Here is an 18,274-nt window from a genome sequence, read left to right on the forward strand (position 1 = left end):
CCCATCCCTCATGTCTCCCTCCTGCTCCCCTTGCCCCATGCCACCAAAACAACTTTACAGGTGAAGAAAAGGGAAGTCAAGCTGAAGGAGGATGGGCTGGCCCAAAAAGGATGAATGACCGCTCCCAGGTTGCCTCTCTGTGTCACCCCAGGTGCATCACTGAAGCTGTGATGGCATGTCCACGGGTATAAGCAAACCACAGGACCCAGTGGATCAAGACTGGTACCAGAGCCTAAACTTGCCCCATGCTGGTGAGACAGCCATTGACTTACCCCCACAAAAGAAGCCTGGAAGCGTCTAGCCTGTTGTCCTTTTTAGCTGAACCCACCTCTACCAGTCCTTGCAACTTTGCCTCTTTATCCTAGGATAGGCCCGGGCTGGGCCGTTCCTCTGTAGTCTCACTGGTTGTGGGACCCTGGGCAAGTCATTTCGCCTCTTGGGGCACTGCCTGGAAAACGGGAATAACGCAGCTCACCCCACCTTCCTTCCAAGGTCCGCAAGGATCTGAGCACTCACGGCCAGGCACAAATTCTAAGCGTGAGCTGGACACCAGATGAGGGCTCTGATTGTAAATGGACCCAAACTTGCTCAATGAGAGACAAGGCAGCGCTCAGCAGAAGAGGCCCCGAAACCTCTCTCCATTCCTCCCAGCTGTGGCTGCATGCCACAGCTCCCCGGTGACCCGGCTTCCGGCCACCCAGCGCCTCTGGGGCATTCTGGCGAAGGGAGCAGTGCAGCTCAGTGGCAAACACCTCACGACAGTGCATAGTTAAAAAATAAAGGAAGCAATGCAATAATCCCAGGCACAGTACATCTGAGCCATAAAGACATTAAGGATATACTTTTTTTTTTCTTCAATTAAAAATGAGTTTATAATCCTGATTCTATTCACAAGTAACGATTTCATCATCACACACTACAGACAAGAAATGGTATGATGAACACAGCTGCACGTCTACGAGGGGACGTCGGTCGGGGAGGAAGGGGAGGCGGGTGACGGACTCAGCGTCTGGAACGCACCCAGGACAACCCGTCAGAAGCGAGGACACTAATGTGGCAGTGGAACGTCAACACCATGGAAACTCACAGACAGAAGCAGCTTTGTTCAATGTAAACATTGATTTTTTTGTTTGTTTTAAAAGGACAGCAGTTCCAAGCCTCTCTCTCTCTCTCTCTCTCTCACGCACTCGCTCTCTCTCCTTCTCATATACTTAATTTCTTTGAAAACGTAAACATATTGGAAGGGCCTTGTCTGAGGTATTGAGGTATTCCTCGAAGGTTAAGGCTGTTATCAGTGCAGGCTCTGCTGGGCCTCCTTCAGTAAGCTGTCAAAATCCATGGCTTCGTACTTGGTTTTCACTGACGCAGGCAGGGCCTCTTCTGAATTAGAATCTGGGTGGGGGTGGAGGAGGCAGTGAGAGGGGAAGGCGGCAAGCAGCTCAGAAAGGCCAGCGGACCAGAAAATCTGCCGCCGGGGTCAGCACCACAGAGCGGATGCGCCCGAGGCCTCAGAGAGCACCGGGCGGCGGGCAGCAGCGCTGCCCTCCTGCTGGAACACCTCTGCCATGTGAGCAGTGTCTCAGGGCCTCGGTCGCCCTGGTTGTAGGATGGGGAGGCCTGAAGCAGAGTCCCCCAGAGCTCCTTTCCAGCTCCAAAAGCCTCTAATTCTACTTCCCTTAACAGTTTCTTGCCCATTAGGAAACCAGTGAGGTCACGTAAGGCAGCCCACGAAACTATGAATCCCTCAGCGCATGGCCAGGGAACTGGGTCCCCACGGGGAACATGCAGTCAGGAGCGCTGCCTGGCCGGGAGCCTCCGGGGTCTCCTGACACTCAGCCCTGCACTCCGGAGGCTGCACCGGACTCTCCCCTATAAAGAACTCTCTCCTAAATGGTACTTTGTCCTTCTTCACTGACTTGTCCCCAGATGACAATAGTTTCACTGCGGCCCATTAATGGACAAGGCTGCTGCCTGTCGGGGCCGCCGTGGATGCCCCTCAAGGGGGCAGGTCAGCTACTGGCCCCGTGAGGTCAAAGAGACGGTAGCCATGGTTCTGCCAGGTGGCTGTGAACACGAGATTGGACCTTCCAAGAGGCCACGAGAGGCTTCATCTCTTTGGTAGCAGTCCTGGCACAGGACAAGATGCACCAGAGGCCAGCCTCCGGGCCAGGTGGCTGCCAAGGTATACTCACTAGCACCGGGGAGTCTGGGTGTGGCAGCCGTGTCGAGTGGGCTTTAGGTTTCAATAAAGGAGGTCACTGCCCCTGACGTTTTGGGTCTGACTGGGATGTGCGGGGCCTACATACTCACCGTAGTCAGTGTAGCGGGGCCAGCAGAAGTGCCGGAGCCCCCCGTAGCTCAGCTGGAAGGAGGGCTCGCTGCGTTTCCGCAGGGCAGCGCCGTTCCTCAGAGAGAGGGCGGCGTGCTCAGAACACCGGTAGGTGATGAAGCCATACTTCTCGCCTCTGGGGAGAGAGGACAAGGGGAGCGCGTCACTGGGCCAGCTCGTTCGACATCGTCAGACCACCCGCCACTAGGTGAGGGGCGGAAAGCCACGATGACTCCGTAACTGTCTCGCATGGCCCCTCGATAGACACGACAGTCACGGGGCTGACCTCCACAATGGAGTCATAGTAAGAGCAGGCAATCTACTGCGTGTTGGCCCGGGGCTGGCCACCGCCCATCGCCCCACACGCTCTTCAGACCCCCCTGTGATGGGGGGCTGTTGTCACCTCCCCCCTCTGGAGTGAGGAAACAGGCTCTGAGTTCAGAATTTGCCCAAAGACGGGTGGCAGAGCAGGGAAGTAAACTCAGGCTTCCCGCCACGAAGGCTGATCCTTTCCACACTCCCCTCTACTTCCCTCAGGATTCCCATGTTCTAGGATTTGCCACACCTATGCCCCCATCCTCCCAGGCCCGCACCCTTCAAAGGCAGCCTCAGCCAGCCCTTCCTTGGCTGCTAACTTGGCCTTCACCTTCCCTGAGATCGACGGTACTCCGTACACATCTCATCCTTCATGGGAGACGTGTCGTGCCTGCCTGCTCAGCCTCTGCTCCCCGTCCTCTGACAACAGCACCCTGTGCTCAGCTGGGCTCAGGGCGCCAGGGTAAGTCACACAACGGTGGCCCTCCTTGGCCACAGGGGTTTGTTCAAGGATGAACCCGTCAGCCAAAGCAGAACCCCAAAGACTCCATCCCACGTCTTTGCTGGAACCGTGAGGGAGACAGACTCCTGCTTCCCCGAGTAGGAGACAAACTTAGAGCTGGAGGCAGCCACTTTGCTACCAGGAGGGAAGCCTGCCTGAGAAGGATGCCGAGGTGAGGGGGACCTAAAGTCAGTTCTACCTGACTCCTCAGTTCCACAAACAACAAGAGAACGAACCCCAACCTACCCATCTGCCAGACAGACTCCTCACGGACAGAGACCACGTGGGCCCTCCTATTACTCAGCACAGGCCTAGTGACAGCAGATGCCTTGTAAACACTCAGCTGTATCACATTTCCTGACACCTCTCTGAACCAGGCCAAAGTTGGGACCCTTCTGATTCTTTAAATGTCTGAGACTCATGCGTGCTTTTTAAATCTTAACAAATTGACCCTTCTCCTTAGAGATTAATTTGATTGCTTTGTCTTTACAGGTTATCTTCATTTGACATCCTGAAGACTGCACAGAACTTAAAACAGTTTATTTGTGTAATGACTTTTTAAAAAAATTGTGATAAAAACACATAACATAAAATTTACCATCTTGAAATGTACGGTTCCGTTGTGTTAAGTTTGTGTGATGGACCTCCAGAACTTTTTCATCTTGCAAAACAAACTCTGTACCCATTAAACAACAACTCCCTATACCCCCTCTTCCCAGGCCCTGGCCACCACCATTCTACTTTCTGTTTCTATGAATTTGACTACTTTTGATCCCTCATGTAAGTGGAATCACACAATATGTGTCTTTTTGTGGCTGGCTTACTTCACTTAGCATAACGTCCTCAAGGTTCATCTATGCTGTAGCATGTGACAGGACTGATGCCCATCCTTTTTTTAAGACTGACTAATATTCCATTGCATGCATATACATTTTGTTTATCCATTCATCTGTCAACGGACACTTGGGTTGTTTTCACCTCTTGGCTATTGTGAATAATGGTGCTATGAACAGGGATGTGCAAATATCTCTTCAAGATCTTCCTTTCAATTCTTTTGATTATATACCCAGAAGAGGAACTGCTGGATAAAATGGTTATTCTATGTTTAATTTTTTAAGGAATCTCCATACCGTTTTCCACAGGGGCTGCACCTTTTATATTCCCACCCATAGTGCGCAAGGTTCTAATTTCTCCACATCCTCACCAACGCTTGTTATTTTCTGTAGCCACCCTAAGGGATGTGAGATGTGTAATGATTCTTATGCAGAAACTATTTTCTCACTGAAGTTTTTAAAAATTATTATTAAATTAGAATTTTAAAAACTTAATAACTTCGTTTGCAAGTATAATGGGAGATACTTCGGAATTATTTCAAAACCGACAAAGCTTTGACATCTAAGTTGTACATTTATACACAACCTATTCTTGCAGATCCCCTGACAGATGAAACACTGCTTCCCCAGGTGAGTGAGACACCTGGGCCACAGCTGCAGAGGAACAGAGGGATGGAGCAGCGTGGGGCTTGCAGCGAAGTAAGACTGCAATGCAAGCATGCCTTCAGCCACCAGGAGCTTTTTTTTTTTTTTTTTTTTTGCGGTACGCGGGCCTCTCCTGCTGCGGAGCACAGTCTCCGGACGCGCAGGTTCAGCGGCCATGGCTCACGGGCCCAGCCGCTCCGTGGCATGTGGGATCTTCCTGGACCGGGGCACGAACCCATGTCCCCTGTATCGGCAGGCGGACTCTCAACCACTGCGCCACCAGGGAAGCCCCACCAGGAGCTTTTTGCAGCCCTGTACCAGGGTCTAGGATGGAAAACCAGAAGCTGACACACGGGCTGCAGATCTGGCTCTGCCACTAGGTAGCTGTTCAGTTAACTTGTCTGAGCTCCCCAGAAAGGAGAGCAATAGAAAGAGTAAGAGTGCATACGTCACAGGCAAGTTGGAAAGTTAAGTAAAAGAATGCATGGAGGGCTTCCCTGGTGGCGCAGTGGTTGAGAGTCCGCCTACTGATGCAGGGGACACGGGTTCATGCCCTGGTCTGGGAAGATCCCACGTGCCCCAGAGCGGCTGGGCCCGTGAGCCACGGCTACTGAGCCTGTGTGTCCGGAGCCTGCGTGTCTGGAGCCTGTGCTCCGCAACGGGAGAGGCCACAACAGTGAGAGGCCCGTGTAACGCAAAAAAAAAAAAAAGAATGCACGGAAATTGGCTCGCACTTTAGCAAATTATCAGTACATGTTCCCTGCTATTACTGGGTTGCATGATGGTTACCGGTCCTTCCTTCCCCTGCGCTGGCAGTAGATTTGTTCTGCAAATCTTCTCAGGCATCTTTTATGCTTCCAGACCTGAACTGGAACCTCTGTGCCCTCCACTCCCCTCCTCTGTGAGAGCCTGACTCACCTCTTGCTTCTCGTGAGCACCTGGCACTCCACAATCTCTCCAAACACCTCGAAGCGCCTCTTCAGTTCACGGGAGCTCATGTCACTGGAGAGATTTCGAACGTACACCACGCGGCCTTCACCCTGCCCGAGGGGGACACAGAGGGACCCGTCATCATTGCCTGGCTTCCTGGAGCCCCCTTGGTGGCAGGCTCCCATGGAGTCCTCGTCCCCAGTCCACATCACCTGGCTAAGCGAGTGACACCAGCTGGGGCTGGAGTCAGAGAGGACAATGACGGTCGCTATCCCAGAGGACCTGCCTTGTGAGAGGAGGGGGCTGTTTAGCATCGGATGGGGAAGTGGCCCCAAAGGAAGCAGCTGTTTACTTGAAGGGAATGAGCAGAGACTGGGCGCAGATGGGAGAGGGAGCCGTCACTATGGATGTAACTGCACAGTGAGTAGCTTCTGTATTTGTTTTGAGTCTGACTTTTTCTGGTAGTGGGGGAGGTCCGAGGATGGTAATGGACGAGCAAAGGGGGCCAGGTCGCTATGGGTTAGAGTGGGCTGGGAAAAAAGCAATGGGGCAGGGGCATAGGGCCTGGAGCCAGCATCATCTTTGGTTTCGCCAGGGTACTGTGTAGACACTGTGACCAAGAGGTGACCTTCAGGTGAGCTTGGTGCCAGGCCCCTAGAACTGCCCAGCAGGGGGAGGGGAGAGGGGAAGCCCAGCTGGAACCTCCCCTCCTCCTCTACCATCTGTGATTGGAAGTTAAAGCCACAGCTATCGGAAGAGTGGCTTTGATTTGCTGGAGAAACTCCAGCTGTGCTCCTGTGGGCAAAATCACCAGGTTCTGGTTTAGATGGGCTTTCTCCGGAACAGGTTAAGGCCTGTGGTTCTCCAGCCATCCCCTTCTGCGCCACTGAGAGCAGGGAGGAAAGCAAGGGCCCGCAGTCCACAGCAGGACGCTGCTGTACGGTCACGGGAACTGTGCACGTTCCCTAGGATGGCCTAGGTTCAGCTGCGTGTAGCAATGTCCTCTCCCAGCCTCCTCCGGCACCTTGAATTCACAAGGCTCTTTCCTGCCTCTGTCCCACTGTCCTCCAGAATCTTTGCTTCCTTGGCTCCTTTCATCTCTTGGGGCCCAGCTCCTTGAAGATGCCCCTCCTAGACGACCATATAAATACATCAGCCCCACACAGTCAAAACACGACTGTTTCAGACATTTTAGTCATGACGTGATTAACTTCAGAGTGCACCTCCCAATCTGTAATTACAGTGTTTATTGATTTGTTTATGAGTCTGTTGTCTCTCTCTCCCTTCTGGCCCAACCATGGGAAGTGGGGACCTTGTCTGTCTCGTTCACTCTTGCCATCCAGCACCTAGAACAGGGCATGTCACAACTGCTGAATGGTCACACATGGTTTCCAGGAAGACGCTCCACATGGTTTTAAGTACCTGCTTCGAGACAGCTGCATGCGTACCTCTGGGGTATGCATACCTCATGTGTTCCCTTCCCTGAAGCACCATGCTGGGGGGGAGGTGGACAATCCAGTGAGAGTCTGTCTGTCTGTTCGTGCTTCTGTCTTACTTTCCCTTCCCTCCTTTCTAAGTGATACGGAGATGAGTCCAGCTCCTCGCCGCAGCTTCCTGATGAATTTTCCCTACGGGGTGCTTTGCAGTGGGTCCGCCAGGCACAGCCTGGCCTGTGAACTAACTCTGGGAGAAGATTAAGGAGATGGATCAGGAGGAAGGGACAGTCTCTCTTGGTCCCTTAGCCCCGATCGCACCGGGGGACCCTGTGTACAGATGAGTAAACTGAGGCTCAGGGAAGCTGGGGAGCAACTGACGGTCACACCGAAGTGGAAGCAAGGCCAGCTCTGCTCCCCCATCACCGCCTGTCCCCCGGGCCCTGTCAAGCCTCTGACGCTGAGCCCTACGTGCTCACCAACTGCACGCCTCCCAGCCAGTCCCTTGGCTGCATTTTGCATGGTGCCACCTTTGATGCCCTTTGGTGACCCCTGTGCTTTTTTAAATGAGAGAAATATAACTACCTCCTGCAGGCCACAGATGACCTCAAAGAGCTTCAGGTCTACGAAGCCCTAGCACTCCCTGATGCCCCTGCTCATCCCCATTCACTCTGGGCTCTGGGGCCCCATTTCACTTACAATGGCCTTTTCCCGCTGCTTCCTGGTGTGCCGGACACTTGGCGTTCTGTCTGAACACGACCCTCTGCTCTCACATCTGTCAGTGAACAAGCAAAGCAGAGGCACTCACTCTCGGCAGGAACCACAGGGGAACGGGGGAAGGACTTGCTCAGGAGGCAAGGGGTGCTTCCTCCGCTTCTTTCGGACTCGTTCGTGAGGGCAGAACTACGAGAAGGCCCTCCTGAGGGAGCCCGGCTTTCCCCCTCAGCGGTGACCGCCCGGGTTCGCCTGCGGGTCTCAACACGTGACCGACACATACCTTCTGCCAGCTTCTGGGACGAGATCACTGAGAACCACCACTTTGCTAATCATAACCCTTGTGACCCTTTCTATGCCAACGGGGGCGGAAAGGCCCTCTCGCTTCATTATGTATTTGACCTGAAGAAAAAAAACCATCCTCTGAGGTCTCATGTTTCCCCACTTTCCAGATGAAAACCCTGAGGCTCAGGTTCGGTATGAAATTCGCGCAAAGCTAAAAAGTAAGGAAGCCAGAGCTAGTGGGAGGCCTGCTGATTCCAGACCCGCTGCTCTCCCTCCAGTGGTTGCAGCCTGGCCAAGCAGCAGCCCCAGCAGCCATCACAGCCCCTGGGCCCTGGGGGTCAGGGGACCAGTCAGCCCAGATGCACAGCCCGAGAGGCTCCCGGATGCCGCACGCCTGCGCCCTCCTGACTGTCTGCACACTGCCCTCTCCTCCTGAGGGCCAGGCTGCTAGAGTGGAAGCAGCAAGGCGTGTGGGGCATGGGTGAGTCCCAACTCTGCCACACGCTGTCTGCGTCCTTGGGAACAAAGCAGAGGATGAGAGCAGGGGCTCTGGAGTCAGAGAGCGTTCCAACGCTGACTTTACCACCTCCCTGCTGGTGACCTCGGGCTGGCTACTTAAGCCACCTCAGCTCCAGTTCTTCGCCTGTCAACTAGGGAGAATCAATTGTATCTGCCTCCTAGGCCATTTGGGAGGATCAAATCAGAACATGCCCATAAATGCTTAGCCCAGGAACAGCTCAATACTTGCTGGCTATATTTTTCTATTGAACGTTTTTGAGCCTCAGCTTCCTCATCTATAAAATGGGGATAAGAGGCAGACGCACCCTCCAAGTGCATCTGTGAAGCTCACATAGGGTAAAAGAAAGGGATGTGACTTGCAAACTTTAAAGTACTACACAATAATAGTATCATCATCCATTTGCAATGGAATTGGCGGCCTCCCCCCATGAAGAACTGAGAGTGACTGGAAGGTGCTGTAGGGCTTGTTAAACCAGCTCAAAGTGCTTCCTGTTGACTGTTGTTCGGTAGCAGAAGCACAGGTAAAGAAATGCTGGTCTGGAGAAGACTGATGACTAGTTTTTCATGTTTACCAGCCACCAAGCTCTGCCAGGCAGCTGAGCAGGAACCAAGTTAACCAATTAACTTTCTCCAGTGGCAGAGAAAGCCAGCCCTGAACTTGGCCCAAAAGGGAGAAGAGGAAAAGGAGAATCCATGGGGGTTTCGAGAGAGGCCCCCAACTCTTTGCAGACAAGCCCATGGGTACAGGCCCTGAACAGCTCAGGAGGGGAAGGAGGCCGAGAAACTCCAGCTCCTGCCTTGGGGGATGCGCTTCAACAGGACAAGAACCGTAGCAGCTTCTGAGCAGATGCTGCAGAGGAAACCGCCTAATGAGAACACAGGTGGGCTAGCTCACAGCGACCCCTGGAGAAAGGAGAACGGAGCTGGAAGGAGGGCTCAGAGAGGTCTGACGGAAGATGGCTCTGACTGATCGTCCTGGCTTATGACGTAGAAGGGTTTTTAGAGAAATTGCTCAAAATAAGCTCATTTCGAGTGACAGATAGTTCAGGGCTTCAGCACGTTAGTGTCTGGGGAGTCCACAAATCCCCTAAAATTGAATGCTCAGTTAGACGTCTATGCTCATTCTAATGGGGAAAGGAAGCTTTGCTTTTAATCAGATTTTCAGTTAAGAGCTACTGGTATAGATAAGGAAATATAATGCAGAATTTTCCTAAGGAAAGGTATCTTTCTATTACCTGAATTGTGCTTCTCAGAGCATGGCACTCTGGCAACGTCATCATTCCCTGGGAACTTGTTACAAATGCAAATTCTCCACCTCCACCCCCAGACCTACAAAACCAGACATTCAGGAGGTGGGGCCCTGCCATCTGAGCAGTAACAAGGCCTCCTGGTGACTCTGCACTGCTCCAGACCCAAGAGCACCATCTGGTGGTCACTCAGGTGCATCTCGGGCAGAGGGTTTGGGACCTGCACCCACCCTCCTCAGGCCTCCCCCAGGAAGAGCCAGGTCCTGCTGTGAGCAGGGAGAGAAGCAATCTATCTCCACCAAAATATGCCAAACTTCTATTCTTTCTGCCCAGCCCCCCACGGAATTCTGGACCAGCTCCTTCTACAGTCCGGTTCAGTGAGCAAAGATGGTACGAGCAAACAGGCTCATGACACATCATCCCTGTGCGAAGGTGAAAGAGCTCCCACGGGGGCGGCTGACTGCCGGAAGACACTGTGCAACTCAGCAGCACGGAGAAATGGGAATAAACCTTATCACTGCTTTAAATCCCGGTATTTTTTTTTTTTGAACATAGATTAGAATTATGCTGATCTTTCTTTCACATGTAAACATCACATAGGTATTACACTGTGTGGGTATATTGACCCTTGAACAACATGGATGTGACCTCTGTGGATCCCCTTACACTGGGATTTTTTCAACAGTAAATACGACAGTACTACACTGTCGGCAGCTGTTGAATCTGCAGATGCGAAGGAACCTCGGATAAGCAGGGCCGGCTATAAATTACACGGGATTTTTGACTGTAGGGAGGATTGGTGCCCCTAACCCTCGCCTTGTTCAAGGGTTAACTGTATATGTTTACACAAAAACCTAACCATTTTACAAATATAAAAACAGAAACAGATGAATGAGGGGCAAGTTCATTTGGATATCAGGCCACAATAGGCCAGAAAGTGAGTTTTCTTCCTCCCCCGAGGCCAGGAGATTTGGGCCACTCCTGACTGCCACACAGCAGGCTTTGCCTGGATACAGGACTTGCCCACAACTCCCCAAGGAGTCCACCTCCAGGGCCTCCGACCAGGACACTGACCACACAGGGAGACGCAGCCCCAGTTTCAGGGCTCCTCTCTCCCCTGACACCCTGAAACTGGGGGGTCCTCAGGGGTCCACCACCCATCCTGAGGCCACCCGTCTATCCATACCTGAAGGTCCTTCGCGTGGCTGGTGACCGGGAGCGGCAGGACGAGGAGCCAGAGCTGGAGCGGCTGCGGGAACAGAGCTGCCGGCTGGCCTTGCTTGGTGGGCTCTGGTAGGGGCAGTGGTCAGAGCGAGGGGGACTGACCCCTGAGTCCTCGTCATCATCCTCCTCCTCGTCGTCCTCCTCTAGGAGGAAGTTGCTCTCGCCACTGCTGCTGCTGCTGTCCTCAAAGACGGTGTCGTATTCGGGGCTCTTGCAGGAGGCCAGGTCTTCATCCTCCAAGGCTGTCTCCAGGAGGCCAAAGTGCTTGGTGAGGCTGGCGCGGATCTCGTGGTCTCTCAGCAGCGTACTGTCCTTGGTGGGGCCGCCGACATCACAGCTCCCGTCTTCCTCCCTGCCAGAGGCCTGTGCCTCAGCCCGCGGGGCCCCTTGCTGGGGCCAGTCCTCAAGGTGGACCGCAGATGGCTCCCAGGACCTCAGCACCTTCCTCTGCAGGGCGCCGTCTGGCTTGAGCACCTGGCAGTAGTCGTGGTCTCCAAAGGAACAGGAGAAGGGGCGCTTCTGGCCAGCCTGGGAGGCTGGCTGGGCTGCGGCATGCCGCAGGTGGGACAGGAGCTCGCTCCGCTCTGGGTGCTTCTTCGGCAGCTTGCGGGCAGCCTCTGCGGCGGCCCCGAGCTGCGGAACCTCCGGGGTGGGAGCTATGTCTTTGCCTGGGCTGTGCTTGATGTCTGGCTTGAAGGGGTCTTCCTCTGTGGGCTTGTACGGAGGCGTGGTGGGCGGAGTGAGTCCTACCCAAGCAAGAGGAAACACATGTGAGGCAGAGACAGATCACTTCTCCAAGGAACACTGAAACCCTAATTTGGGATGGCAGGGAAGTAGCATATATGGCGCCACTCCCCAGAGCCAATGGATGGCAGGCATCACTAATCGATTACCGCACTGCGGACCGAGCCTGGACGTAGCCTGGGACTCCTTCTCACACAGTCCATCAGTAATTTTTCAGAGCTGGCGTGTGATGAAAGCCCTTTGCCATCCCTTCTGTAGTCTGGCAACGGTAGCCAAAGCCTCCAGATCATCCAAGATCTCTCTTCCTGCTCCATATCCAATCATTCCACGAGCCCTCCCACCGGTCGTTCCAAATGCCTCTTAAGTCTCCCAGGGTGCAGAGGGGGCAGGTACCATAGGTAACATCTCCCACCTGGATTTGACCACCACAGTGACCTCAGTGGTCCTGCAACTGACCTTGGACTCCATCGTCCCCCGGGCATCAGCCAGAGAGCTCTTCCTTTCTGGTGCTCCCGAAGCCCACAGGATCTAGACGAACCCCTTCGGCCTGGCATTCCTCTCAGCCTTTGGTGGTTGTGTTTGCCTGACCCCCCAGTTCTGCCACAGAGCAACACCGGGTGGCCAGTCTCCTCTGATGCACCTATACTGCCGCTCCTCTGTGCCTCTGCTCATGCCAATTCTGTGGCCGGGGATACCCTTCCCTTTTTTTTTTTTTTTGTCTCTCCAACTTCTATGCATCCTGCAAGCCTAGCTCAAATATCTGCTGCTCTGGGTACTTTGTGAATCTTCTCAGGCCACATCCTGCCCCTCCCCACTCTTCCCCTTCCTCTGTGCTCCCAGATCTCTTGCACGGTCTTTGGAACAAGCGCATATCAAACAGTACTTGTCATGGTGTGAGTCTGTCGCCCACATAAGACTGTGGGCTCCTTCAGGGGAAGACACGTGTCTCTTTTCATGTCAGATCATGTGCCAACTGTTGGCAGCTAAACAGCTGAACCTGGGCCCTGACTCTCCTTATAACGCCCTCAATGTGTAGCTCAAGACCTGGCGTAGCCTGTGCAGCGGTGGCAAGGAAGGCTTGATGGGGTACTCCCTAACTGCCCAAGGGGCTGCGTCCCCAAGGGCACCCCACCAGCTGAGCCCCCGGCTCACCTGCTGTGCCACAGAGCTCCACTGTCAAGGTCTGCTCGAAGCTCTTCTTGCCAAAAGGAGGGTCGCCAGTGGGGCTGGGGAGCACAGGAAGGAGAGAAGTCAGTCAGCAGCAGGCTCCACCTCCCCGAGCATGGCAGGAAGGCAAGGGGACATTGTGCCAGGCCCTGGTTCTGCTGCCCACGAAAGCGATGCCTGGGGAGAATTTTCAGGGGAACTCTCTCCTGGTTGTTGGAGGAAATCAAAGCTGTACAGCTCTTTCAAGGAGACATGGGAGAGACTTGAGGGAGGTGGAGACAGGACAAGCATTGTCACCCTCCTTATTTTATGATGGAACACCTGAGGCCCAGAGAGGAGAAGACACTTGCCCAAAGCCACACAGCACTGTCAACTTTTCCCCATGAAATTCTCCATCTTTCCCCTGGGCCTACTTCTAAAAGCAAACTCCCTTTCAAGGGAGCCCAGATCCTAAGAGTCCCATATGGCAATGAGGGCAGGGGTGTGGGGACAAGGACCAGGCTCAGGGGCCGATGAACCACCCTACACCCAACCAGATAAGGTCTCCTGGAGTCATAAACCAACAATTTCTAAAAATCTACCTTTGCGACAAGGCCAGCATGAGGCACCTGGGAGAGTCTGAAAAGAAGACAAAAAAGAAAAAAATAAGATTTTTCCCAACATGGCATGGCTAGCAGATGTTTCCCTCTGAACTTCATCGGTACCAAGCACAGCTTCTTTCAGGCGTGTGACCCAAAAGCCTCTGCCACTTTTAGGGACTGGCAGGAACAACTCAAATCCACCTTCATTCCCCCAGACTCAGCAACATTAACAGCTGGCAGATCTACTGATTCTGCAGTTGATGGGAACCAGGGCGACCCCTTCTGGCCAATCAGTGTAGCACAATGGTGAAGCGTTCCAGCTTCCAAGGCTAGTAGTGGCTGTGGGCTCTGCCCCAGACAGATGCAGGACTAACTCGCTGAACCGACCATTAGCTATCTCTGTGCCTTTGTTTCTGTGTCTTAAAATGGGAATTATAACAGCACCCACCACACGGGCTTCCTGTGAGGAACAATGGGGATAATCCGTGTCAAGTCTTAGACCAAGCCTGGCATAGCGAGTGCATAACAGATAACTGCTGTATTATTATCCCCACTATTGTTACCATTTAAAATGCCACTTCACTGTGGAGCTGAATTTATAGACTCACACCCTCCATCACATTGCTACCCAGGGAGTCTTCTTTAGAGCACTTATCACAATTTGTCATCACTTTTCCTTTCTTGCCCACTTTTTGACTGCCTGTCTCCCCCACTGAAAACCAAGCCCCAAGAAGGCAGGCATCTTGCTGCTCGTTCATTAAGGACACCTGGCCCATGCATGATGAGAAACTCAGAGATGGGTAGGAGGTTCCTGAAGATCTGCCCAACTAGCCTACTGCACAGGAAGGGAAGCTGAGAGACAGAGAGGGAGAGGGATTTGCCCAACCCAGGGCTCCTGGCTCCCGGGCAGTGGGGTCTGCCACACCCTGGCCCTGCCCCCTCTCTCAGACCACCAACTCCGACTACCTCCAGAAGAGAGCTGCGGACAACTGGGGTCCTCGTCGGTGTCCCCACACCCGCTCTCACAGGGGCTCTCCAGAGCTGGGATCTGGGGTCCCCGTCGGAGCTGCTGGTCTTGGCCACTGTCCTCGTCCGCGGGGCTGCCCAGCTCCCCCTCCACGTGGTAGGCCTCAGGGGCCAGGCGCAGCGAGGGCAGAGCCCCTTGGGGCTCCGCGGGGACCATGGGCTCATCGGTGAACGTCAGCCAGGGGCCCAGCTCCGGGTTCAGTCTCCTGGAACGCCGCACGGGGCACACAGAGCTCTCCTGCTTCCTCCCCAGCTTGGTCCCCGGCAGGCCCCGGCCCGGCCTTTTCCGGCCCCACTCCTCTTCCTCTTTTTCTTCTTCTTCCTCCTCCTCTTCCTCATCTTCCTCCTCAGGCTGCAGCCTGGCCAACCGGCTGATGTGCCCTTTCACCTCCAGCCGCAGCGGGCGCAGGCTGGGTCTGGGCCCCGAGCTCTGGGGTGAAGCCGCGACCCGCACCTCCTCCACGGGGGAGGGGTGGCCCGCAGAGGCCTGGCTGTCTTTGGGCCTGGGCCGAGCCCGGGGTGTGAGGGAGGCGTAGACAGGCGTGGCCAGGCGGTAGGGTTTACTGACATCACAGAGGATATCTTGAGCCAGAAGTTCCCTCAGGATGGAGAACTCAGCCCAGGTGGCTTTGGAAGGGTGCTGGCACCGAGGCCGGGGTCTGACCTGCTGGGCGGGGCTGCTGCAGGGCTGGGGGTCTGGCTCTGGGGCCTGTGTGGGCAGCTTCCTCTGGGGAAGGCAGTAGGTGTGCATGTAGCGAATGAGCTGCACCATGGCCTGCATGTCCTCCTGGGACACCTGGGCGCCGGGGTCTGCCCTGCCCGGTGCTGGGGAGTCCCAGGGAGAGGCTGGAGCCGGCTGGGGACTCGGGCAGTCCTCACCCGCCTCCTCATCCTCCTTGGCAGGGACCCAGGGACTCAGGGGTGGTGGTGGCTGGAGGACCCTATCAGGGGAGCGAGCTTTAGCCCGGGGGCAGGACGGCACCGAGGTGAGGTGCTTATGCAGCTCTGTGCAACTCCGGGTCTGAGACTGCATCATGGGGGCCTTCCTGTCTTGGGCGCTGTCCATCTGGAGAGGAAAAGAGGCCAGAGTGAGGAAGGAGACCCACACTGCTTCTCCCCGCTGCCCACCCCTGCAGCCACTGGCCAGGCCCAGCGGGTCTCACCTGGATCATCAGAATTGCCAGGTTTCACCACTTCATCCCCAGCTTCCAGCACAGAGCCTGGCACTTAGCAGTGCTCAGGGGATGAGGAATGAAGGAATGGCCAGCCTCCTAACAGGTCTCCTAGCTATGGATTTTGCCTTTTCTAGATTTACTGCCAAAGCCCTGCTCTGACTACCCCACTCCCCTGCGCGGAGCCTTCAGAGAGAGTGCCAGGAAGTACATTAGTGGTTGCCTGGGGCTGGGCGTGGGAACAGGGATTAACTGTAAACAGGGACACTGGGGATCTTCCTGGGATGATGGAAACGTTCTAAAACTGGATTGTGGTCGTGGCTGCACGACTCTGTAAATTTACTAAAAATCACTGAATCATACTTTTAAAACAGGTGCCTTTTATGGTATATAAGTGGCACCTCCATAAAGCTGTTAAAAAAAGAAAAAGAAAAAGAACAATTCAGTATCTTCCCAGTACCCGTGGGGTAAAGGGGAGGCCCCCTGGCCAGGGGTGCTCTGCAATGTAGCCCCACCTGACCGCTGTCTCCAGCCTTATCTGCCCCCACTGGTCCACACAGGGCCTTTGCTCCCAGTGCAAATGTCTCTTTGCTGGGGCCAGACTGGCTGTCAAGGGTGTCTCATGCCCCTGGTGTGCCCCCTAGCACTCCAGAGGGCAGGCTGGCTCAGGAAGGAGCTTAGCTGCTGCCCTGTTGACAGAATGGAACATGAGGGATGGACCTCTGTTTTGGGAGGTCAGCCAGGACAAGTAGGGAGGGGGCACAGGGACAGGGTCCACCCCCCAGGGGAGCCCAGGCAGGGGACAGACTCCTACAGAGCCACTGTCTGAGAAAGATGCCATCCTGATTCTGCCCCAAGGGGTGGGACTGTCCGCAGCAGTCCCCTGCAGCAGTGTCTGGGGACAAGAGGGGAGGGCTGGGTGCAGGCTTTGAGTAACAGGAACGCTGGGAAATTACCTCTGAAACCTCTCCTTGGAAGTCTCGGAAGATGGAGCCCAAGGAGGAAAAGGGACTTGCTTCCCTCCTGGGTGCTCAAGATAGAGCTTTCAGCTCTCCGATGGCTCCCCACAAAGAGGAATCCAAACTCCTTATGGCCTCCATGGTGCCAGTGAGGACCTTACGTTTCCTTCTGTCACCGCATTAGCATAAGCTTCCTGAGGGCAGGCCACATCCTCCTCGTCCCTGCTCTAACCCAACAACTAACACAGTGCCTGGAACACTGAGGTACAGTTGACTCTTGAACAATGTGGGGGTTGCGGGGGGTAGAACGGCCACGCAGTGGGAAATTCACATATGACTTCTAGTCAGCCCTCAGCAGCCACGGTTCCTCTGCATCTGCGGATTCAACCAACTGTGGATCCTGCAGTACTGTAGTATTTACTACTGAAAAAAAGTGCAAGTGGTCCCATACAGTTCAAACCCACGTTGTTCAAGGGTCAACTGCACACGAACAAGCCCAAGGCTCTTTCTAGAACCCCAGACTGGCCTGGGTCTCAAGCAGTGCCCAGCATATCAGTGACAAGGGTTGTGTGATGAGCAAAGAGGGAAGCTGGAAGTGGACTGAACTTGATGGCCTCTAACAAGAGCGGAAAGGTGCACACCGCCCTCCCCGGAGACCCCCAGAGGCCTGGGTGGGTCTGGGGGCATGTGCAGAAATACCTTGACCCAAGGCCGCTGACTTCTAGACCTGAGGCCTGCCTGGCGCCAGGCGGTCCCTTCCTTCTGGCTGTCAGAGGTCGAGGCTGGGTAGGACGTGGTGAGAAGGAGTTTCTGCAGCTGTGGGAGGAACAGAGAGGAGAGGAGCCGGGGCTGAGCTGCAGCCAGAGACAGGGGAAGTGCACCTCAGGGAGAAGCCTGGCCCAGAGCCAGCCCCTCAGGACCAACCACACCCTGATCCCAACATCACAGGGCCATGGTGGAACACAGGAAGGGCACTTAATGACCTAGAATATGTTCCCAATATATTAAGTACAGAAAGCAGGTTGTGTAACAATCCCAAACCCATACAGGCATCCCAATAAAATGTAAGTCCTTTTGAGAGTTCATAACCTAAGAGGAATATCTGTGATCTTGAGAAACCCAGACAGATGTTGGGTGATGTCTACCCATCTTACTGTTGAAATATGATGCACACACTTGATTGGGACATTCTGCATACACTCGTAGTACACATACACCACTTTCTGTGACCTTTCATGAGGTGGGATTCAATCATACAAGAATATATATATACACATCACTTCCAACCCAGCCAGCTGTTTTCACACAAGTGGAAGCTGCTTAAGCTTGTCTGGCTTTTCTAAATTTTCTATAAAAGTTGCTGAGCTTCTGTACCCGGAGGAAAAGTGCTCAGTGTATCCCAGCCAAGAAAGCAGGGAGCTGAGGACGCCTGGGGGTTTCGCCAGGGATCCTACCACAGCCAAGCTTGAGAACAAGTCAAGAAACATCATGGGCTTTTGCTACAGCATCAAGTGTTTCCTCAAGGGACATAACCCCCAGGAGGATTGCCAAAGGCCTGGGGACCAAAGTAAAGGCCACTCACCACTCCCCTAGGAGCTGGATGAGCCACACCACCCTACCTCGACCCCAGACAAACACACACATCTGTG

The 18,274-nt window shown here is 54.3% G+C and overlaps 1 protein-coding gene across 3 annotated transcripts in view; it reads right to left on the reverse strand.

The window, feature by feature from the left end:
* Positions 1-1,158: 1,158 nt before the first annotated feature.
* Positions 1,159-18,274, reverse strand: part of PPARGC1B (PPARG coactivator 1 beta) — a 106,670-nt gene continuing 89,554 nt past the window's right edge. For 2 of the 3 annotated variants that reach the window (XM_033406782.2, XM_004280362.3), the window contains 9 exons: positions 17,325-17,441; positions 14,435-15,560; positions 13,469-13,505; positions 12,873-12,946; positions 10,939-11,722; positions 7,687-7,762; positions 5,543-5,664; positions 2,311-2,465; positions 1,159-1,392 (listed from right to left, as the gene is read on the reverse strand). In XM_033406782.2, coding sequence (XP_033262673.1) covers positions 1,292-1,392; positions 2,311-2,465; positions 5,543-5,664; positions 7,687-7,762; positions 10,939-11,722; positions 12,873-12,946; positions 13,469-13,505; positions 14,435-15,560; positions 17,325-17,441 — 2,592 coding nt within the window. In that variant the 3' untranslated portion in view covers positions 1,159-1,291. Of the gene's footprint in view, positions 1,393-2,310; positions 2,466-5,542; positions 5,665-7,686; positions 7,763-10,938; positions 11,723-12,872; positions 12,947-13,468; positions 13,506-14,434; positions 15,561-17,324; positions 17,442-18,274 lie in introns of those variants that run through there. The other variant, XR_004477174.2, reaches the window with a different exon arrangement.

The sequence above is a fragment of the Orcinus orca genome, chromosome 3 (assembly GCF_937001465.1).
Source record: "Orcinus orca chromosome 3, mOrcOrc1.1, whole genome shotgun sequence".
NCBI lineage: Eukaryota > Metazoa > Chordata > Mammalia > Artiodactyla > Delphinidae > Orcinus > Orcinus orca.